Source organism: Ovis canadensis, chromosome 10, assembly GCF_042477335.2.
Source record: "Ovis canadensis isolate MfBH-ARS-UI-01 breed Bighorn chromosome 10, ARS-UI_OviCan_v2, whole genome shotgun sequence".
Lineage (NCBI taxonomy): Eukaryota > Metazoa > Chordata > Mammalia > Artiodactyla > Bovidae > Ovis > Ovis canadensis.
In genome coordinates this window covers 49,608,922-49,616,967 of record NC_091254.1, presented here as the reverse complement: position 1 = coordinate 49,616,967, position 8,046 = coordinate 49,608,922, and the positions used below count along the sequence as shown (strand labels likewise).

The 8,046-nt window shown below is 50.2% G+C and overlaps 1 protein-coding gene across 1 annotated transcript; it reads left to right on the top strand.

Annotated features, from left to right (window-relative positions):
• The first annotated feature begins 5,711 nt into the window (after positions 1-5,711).
• LOC138446785 (hepatitis A virus cellular receptor 1-like) lies at positions 5,712-6,505 on the top strand. Its single transcript, XM_069602126.1, has 2 exons — positions 5,712-6,172; positions 6,250-6,505. Exons 1-2 carry the CDS (start codon positions 5,712-5,714, stop codon positions 6,503-6,505), a joined length of 717 nt encoding a protein of 238 aa, XP_069458227.1.
• Positions 6,506-8,046: the final 1,541 nt, after the last annotated feature.

Genomic DNA, 8,046 nt, shown 5'->3' with positions numbered 1-8,046 from the left:
TTCTTCTAACTTTGTGGCCAGGGACACACCATGTTCCTCAGTGTGTTTTTGCATGGCCCTTCATCCCTGCCTCTGAGCGGGCTGTCGTCAGGATGGGGTAAGTGAGGTTTGTAAAGCGTGTTGAATAGAACCTGACCTGCGTAGGCCACAGCAGGGTGCACCTCTCCTTCCACACCTCAAATTTGCATCCTTGAAATCACACAATCATGTCTGTCTAAGAGAAAACACACTAGCTGATTCACGCCAGTCCTGGGATTGCACTTGGGCTCTCTGACCTTGGCCTCAGTTTCTCTCGCCTATCTTGACTCAACACCGGAGAGATGGGTCCATTCAAGTTCTAGGTTTTGGAAACTCCCACCTAGCGTTTACCTTAAATCATGGTGGACTCCATGTGTACCTCCTGACTTTGCCTGGGCAGCCGGAACACCACGTTTAGCCAGCATGTCTCGGACTGCAAAGCAGAGGGCAAGCATGGCTTCACCACGTTCCAGGGAGGTGGGACATGGTCCAGAAGTAGCTTTTCTTTTTTTTCTTTTTCTTCTTCTTTGAATTGGAAACAAATGGGACTTAGGGATGTGAAGTGAGTTGATTTGGTTCAGTTTCAACTGGGAGTGAGGAGCAGTCCTCCCTAGTAGACCAGCAATCCAGTTTTCATTGTACATGTCCCAATAACTACCCCCTCTTCAGTTTTCTAAATTGGCTATCATGTCTCCATGCAGAGGAAACCAGGCAGGTAGTGGTCCAGTAGCTCTAGGGGGTATCTGCTGGGACTGCCATGTCACTGGGCCTGATGGGGGAGGACCACGGGCTGAGATTCATGGTCAACATGTTCAACAACGTGCTTCCCTCCTTTCAGCCACCCAGCTGGAGACTCAATTCCCAACCTCCCTTGCAGAGGGCTTGACCACCTGATTAATTTATAGCAATAGATGAAAGTAGAAGAGATTTTTATGGCATTTCTAGAGCTGGCCTCAAACACTACACATCACTCCCTTTCCCACATGACCCTGAGACTCAACTTTGACCTTGTAGACAAGCCCAATGTCCAAGAGGCTGGAGGGATAGTTCATTGAACATCCTCCTCTGGACTGTTCCTCCTCTGGGCTTCCCAGGTGGCTCAGTGGTAAAGAATCTACCTGCTAGTGCAGGAGATGCAGGAGACATGGATTTGATCCTTGGGTCAGGAAGATCCCCTGAAGAAGGAAATGGCAACCCACTCTGGTATTCTAGCCAAGGAAATCCCTTGGGCAGGGGAGCCTGGCAGTCTATAGCCCATGGGGTCATAAAGAGTTGGACACATGGATGTATGTGTACTCTGGGCTGTTCAGAACCAGCAGGGACACCAGTGACCACGTCTCGTTCAACCCTATTCCACTTCTGCCTCCCCATCAGGTCAGGATTCTTAGTTTTCCATCTCTAGCATCTTTCTTCTGGGTCACTTAAGTGGATAACAAATTCTAAAGACAAAGCCAGAAAATAGCCCATCAGCTGTGCTGTGTTCATGGAGTGAGAACGTGTTTCACAGAAAATGACTTTGCCATCTTTGGTGACTCTGCTGTTTATTTTGTGCCCCAGAACTACTTGTTTGAACAAAATCACCTCATTATTTACTTGTGGCTACGTATATCATTAGGTTTCCTCCCTGGTTTGGAATTTGGTGGCTTATTGCTGGGGGCCATACCTGCATTTTAGAAATGACTTTTGAAACCATTTCAGAGATTATCCAGAGAAGACCAAAAATCTGTGTAAGGAATCCAGTAGTAGGAAAAGTGTGATGGTGGAGGTGCATGGAACTGTCTTATTATTATACCTGCTGAACATAATAACAACCGAGCTCAGAATACTCTGTAGCTCTTCATCACCCCAGTTTCAAGAGGTGCACAAACCACATTCTCCCACCTGTGAGCATTGTCTCAAAGGTGCCACCTCTGCCCACCCCTGCGTCCAGGACAAAACTTGTGAGTCCTTGTCCCCACCCCCCCCCACCCCCCCGCCCCAACCCTACCTCTCAATATCACCAAATCTTACTGATTTACCCCCAGATCAGCTCCTTCTCTCCAGCCTGTCCAGCATGCCGTGGGCAGGTCCTCTCCATCTGTAGGGCTGATCTCGATCTCGCCTCCCTCACAACCCCTCCCTCCATCCTTTGTGGAGCTGTGAGAGTTGTACAGCCCTGCCCCTTCCCAGCCCTGAACTGCTGTGTTCTAGAACATTCTAGAGTTTGGGAAGGGAACTTGGTACATGCACCCCATATTAGGGAACACCCCAGCGGGGTCTATGTATCATCTCAAGTTCCAAAGTGTTAATGTTTCTGTTCAGAACAATCGATCAAAGTGGACAAAGTCTATATGTAGCTTCAGATCCATGGAGATCGGACTGTGTGGCCTTAAGTTCTGACTTTGTCCCCCAAAGTGTTGACCTCTTGCTCTGAACATCTGTTGTGTTTCTCTGATCTGCTTGCTCCACTTCGGAGCAGATTCTAGCAGGATCTCCCAGCTTCCCACCCACCTCCCCTCCAACCCCCCACAACAAACTCAGCTGTTTCCTGTCCCTGCTCCCTGGGGTGACCCCACCCAGCTCAGATGCCTCCTCCTCCGGTTTCCAGCGCTCAGCGCCTAGTGTTGACATGGTGGGTTGTGTGATGCCCAGACTCCTGAGTTATGTTGGGCTCTGTCCACAGCACCCCCCACCCCACAACCCCCATGCACCTAGGCCCTGGGGGCAGCAACCGCTTTGAGGACTCAGTTGAGAAATGACTCCCCTCACTGCTTTCTCCCTGGAATGTGTTTACTGTTTTATTGTGGGTGTTAATGGGGAATCGGGATTCCATAGAAGGACTTTGGGCTTTGAAGTTGACTTTTCCAGAAACAAATGTATGCATCAAGGGCTGTCTGGACTTTGCCTCCAAATTTCATAACTACGGCTCATCAGCGTCGGCTAAGTTGACAGGGAAAATCCCGTGCTTGCCACAGATCTCGGCAAACCGGTGCCTGTAGCTTTGTCATACGAGCTGCTGTAGAGGAGTCTGGGGTGTGGGAGGGTACCCCAGGAGTGGCCCAGAGGAGCAGGAGGCTCGGCAGGTGGCCCGTGCTGTTTCAGTCTTGAGTTGTTTAACTTAAACCTGCAGTATCTGCCTTTCCCCTGGTTCACTCTTTTGTTTTAGTCGATTAGAGAGGCTTCGAGGTTTTCCGTGGGAGACTGTCCTTCTCACGTGGCTGCACTCTGAGAGGCGCTTTCAGAGTGGAGAGGAGGCGCTGGGTGGACATGGCGTTCTGGAGACTGTGCACAAGCGCCGGGGCACACAGGAGCTGGTCTGGGAAAAGAAATAGAGAATTGTTGAAATGTAAGATTTTTAAAGAAATTTTTATTGAAGTGTTTTAGTTGATTTATCACGCTGTGCTAATTCCTTCTGTACAGCAAAGTGACTCAGTTATTCATATGTGTTCTTTTTCATGTTCTTTTCCATTATGGTTTATGACAGGATATTGAAGACAGCTCCCTGTGCTATGAAGTAGGACCTTGGTGTTTATCCATCCTATAGGAAATATAGGATGTTTAATGGCCCTTCTAACCTTAAAATTCTTACAGTCCATAGCAATGAGCCTGCTAGGTCTTTGGTGTTTTACCATGACTGCTACCTCGTATCATTTTCGGTAATAAATGCTTTATTTCTTTGCAAACTGGTCATCTGCTGTGTCTTTCATTTGGCTAATATTTATGGGATGATGACCACGAGGTGGGCATTGCCTCAAGTGCTGGGGAGTCACTGGTGAGCAAGCCTGGTGCATTTCCACTCTGCCGAGCTTGCGGTCTGTTGGGGAGAGGAGGTGATAGCCACGGGCTCCAGCAGTTGGGGTAGGAGTCACGCAGGGTGGACTGGAAACCGGCAGATTCGGAAAAGCAGGACTTCCTCCCACTGGGTTGGGACAGTACTCCTCAGTGTCTTTAATTTCTCTCTCTCTTCAAAAGAAGCCCACACAGCTCTCCGAACGCCCTTCATAAATTGTCCTCTCCGGCGGGCTACCCTCCTTCTGCTGAGCCTCCTGGTACCGGCCGAAGCGTCTGCCGCGCTGTTTACATGCCTTCATTATTTATAGGCTGCTACGATTCCCTGCCTCCTCAGCAGTCACCACCCAGACGTGCTGTACATAGTTAGTTATTTTAATCTTTCCCAGTAAATCACGGCTCCCTACCGCCCCATTGCTTTTATTACTGGGCTCGGTACTCCCTTCAGCTTTCCTGCATCTTTATGGTATTGAAGTGCCCGGAATTTCATGTAATTTTCCGGGTGGGGTTTGGAGAAGGCTATTAACGAGGGACTCTCACCTCTGTTCTCTGCTGATGAAACCACTGGGAACAAAGCCCAAACCTGCATTAGCCCTTTAGCTGCTGTATCAGCTTCACTAACCCATATCTCATTTTCTCTTCACCGTCACCCTGCCTTGGCGGGGCTGGCTGAGCCCACGATGCTCTCACCAAATTGGAGCTTTCCATCAGGACTCAGCACTGGCAGGCGGTGGAGGGAAGAGAGGGCAGAGCCCCCAGGAGCAGGTGTCACAGCACCGTGAGCGGCGGTGACCATGCCTGCCCCAGGGAGAGTGACGGCGTGCAGCCTGGGGCTGCTGCAGGCCTTGTGTGTCTTATATTTGAGGCTGGCAGCATGCTGGCCCGGAGGCTGAGGAGCAGGCCCAGAGACGCTGGGGAAGTAGCAGGAAGCCACCCAGCTCCAGGTGAGCCAGCCGGTTTGAGTTGGAGCTGCGGGACCACAAAGCCTTTGTTCTCTGGAACCAGTATGTCTCATGAGGGGACTCAGGGCAGGCGGGGTGACACTGGGCACTGGGGCTGGGGCTGGACTCATGTCTGGTCCCCAAGTTATGTGCTGAGGTGGTCTTGCTCCAGCCTGTTTCTCATCCTCACGGAGTGTGGAGGAGAGAGGACCACTGAAATCTGTAAGCAGGTGAGTGGACATTAAGTTTTGGCTGCAGTGGACACTCAGAAAGCATTGTCACGCCCCCCGCCCCCTATTCTATCACCTGGAGAGCAGAGTCAGGACACAAAGCCCAGCCAGACCTTTCAGAACCGTCATCTGAAGATGAGAACCAGCCACCCTCGGAGGCCGTCTCTAAAGGAACTCGACCTGCAGTGTCTTAACGGCCTGTCGCCAACCTCAGCAGTGCCGCTGCTACTCAACACTTTGCTTCTGTTTCCTCCTCCTTTTCAGGTCAAAGTTGAAATGGAGCAACTGGACTTTATTTCTCCTGATGCATATGTAAACCCTGATCAGGAGTCAATGAACTGTGGATTTTGACGTGTGTCGTGTGCAGAGCCCCTGCTCTGGAGCTGTGGCTATGGTGGAAGAGCTCACTGGCTGTCTCCCCTCTGCCCGTCAGTCCTCCAAGGCTCACTTGCAGGACATGACAAGGGCCTGACCACTGGGCTTATGCAGATCTGAGGCCCAGGCAGTGTCGTCACTTGGTTTTATAAAACAGGGCAAGTCATTTAATCTATTAGAGCTTAATTTTTTCCCCTCATCTTTAGGATTTCTGCCCGTGTGTTGCAAGGGGTGAGTATGGTCATAGTCCTGCTTGGTAGGCTTGGCTTGGTGTCCTGGCAGCTGCTCCACATGTGTTGGCCTTCACTTCTGCTCATCTGTACCTCTTATTTCCTGTGAAAGCCCGTGAGTATGTGTGGATTGCCAGGTGACTCACATGATGGTGAATACTTCTAAGTTTCTGCTGTACGTTCAGAACTATATGATGCATACTGTCCACCCCACCACCAGCACGACCATTACTGCTACCACCACCATTGTCATCACCATTAGCACCATCATCATCACCACCACCATCATCACCACTATCACCATCACTACCACCACCACCACCACCACCACCATCAGTACCATCATCAGTATTTTCACTGTCACCACCACCACCACCGTCAGTACCACCATCACTATTTTCACCATTAGCACCATCAGCATCACTCTTACCATCATCATCATCACCACCATCAGCATCAACACTATCATCACCATCATTACCAACACCACCATCATCACCACTACCATCAGTATCACCATCAGTATTTTCACCATCACCACCACCACCACCAGCATCAGCAGCATCATCATCATCATCATCCCATCATCACCATCACCACCATCACCACCGTCATCACCACCACCACCATCACCACCACTACCACCATCAATACCACCATCACTATTTTCACCATCATCACCGTCAGCATCACTATTACCATCATCACCACCAGCACCATCAGCATCACCACCACCATCATCACCACCACCACCATCAGTATCACCATAAATATTTTCACCATCATCATCATTACCACCACCAGCATCACCACTACCATCAGTATCACCATCACTATTTTCACCATCAGCACCATCATCATCACCACCCCCGTGGTCACCACCACCACCATCACCACCAGCATCCCCAGAAATGCCATCACTGCCTCCGCCAGTGCTTACTGAGCACACACAGTATGTCAGCCACTAAGCTAAGCCCTTTGCAGACATGCTCTCATTTATTCTTCAAAATTACCCTTTAAAGTAGTTGCTACTGTTATTCCAGTTTTGAAAACAAGAATACCGATGCTTGGAGAGGTTAACTGTCAATACCTTATTCAAGGCCATATAGGACTTGAGAGATAAAAAAGACACATGAGGCATGAGCCCTGCCCTGAGGAAGTATATGAACAGCTGGGAGGCAAAACCAATGCAAAATGAGTGACCTTGAGGGACTGTCTGTAGCAAGTGCCAAATGGCATAGTTCAGGCTGGAAATGCTGCAGATGCTCAGGGAGCAGGGCTAGTGAAGGTCACTGCATGTCTGTGGTTCTTTGTTGTATGAATTAACTTTAAGGGAATTCAGCTTACCCTCAGGACTGTATGGATGCATGTGGGAAACGAGACCCTTAGCCATTCAGACTCCAGGAAATGCTCTGCTCACAGGGCTCTAAAGGAAGACAGAAATTGACTTAGACCTGGACCCACAGAAACTGGGCTCGGGAGGCTGCACTGGACCCAAGTCTGTTCTGGTAACAGGGTGGCCTCGTGGCCTGGTAGATGCAGGACTTCTGGCTCCTTCTCTGAGGCTCTGCTGTTAAGGAAACATGACCATTTGCTCCTAGAGTACTCTCTCTCTCCCTTCTGTCCAGATTTCCAAGAGAAGGCTCTCATGCCCTGCCTAGTCCTCATTGTCCTTCTTTAAGCAGACCCTCTGTACCTGCCCAGCAAACTCATTGGCCACTGGCCAGCCTAGGACTGTGGACCTCAGTTAGGAGTCCATCCTCACCTGGTCAGCTTCAGCCAGAGTCTCTTTCTTAGTCCTATAGATGCAGAGCCAGTCACCTAGGCAGCAGGACCCCCAGGAGGGCTGCGTCACAGGGCCGATTCACACAGGTGTCTGTCACAGGAGCTCTGGTGTGGCCGTCCCTGTCACCTTCACTGGCCTGGCCTGGTGATGGCAGCCTCTGAGGATGCATGGAACCCAGAGGGAAGGACCTTTAAAAGAGATACAGGGAGGACTGGAGTGAGCTCCTGGCGGCTGAGGACACAGGAGAGGACCAGCCACATCTGCCCTCTCAGGGGTCTTATGAATCAAGCAGCAACATTCGGATAGCAGGTCTGAGGCCCTAGGGAGCCACTCAGGATCCTGGAAAACGGCGTTGAAGAAGCACCAGTGTGGCTGGACACTGAAGCCCAGAGTCGAGAGTTCCCATCACCAGCTGTTAACCCTCTTCTGGGAGTGCAACCAGAAACAGGAAGAGAGAAATTCCTTTTCAGGCAGATCCTAGTTTTTGGCTGAGGCACCTTTTAGGATTTCTGGCCCCTTTGCAAACTCAGGCAATTAGCATGCTCACATGACCCTCTGTTTATAAGGTAACTCACACAGTCTGGTTTGAACAACAGCAAAAGACCGAAATGAACTCAAATCATAGAGTAGGTTGGTAATGAGTCACAAGATGTCTTAAAAATAGCTATTTTTGTTTACTGAGTCCACCTGCTTGCTAG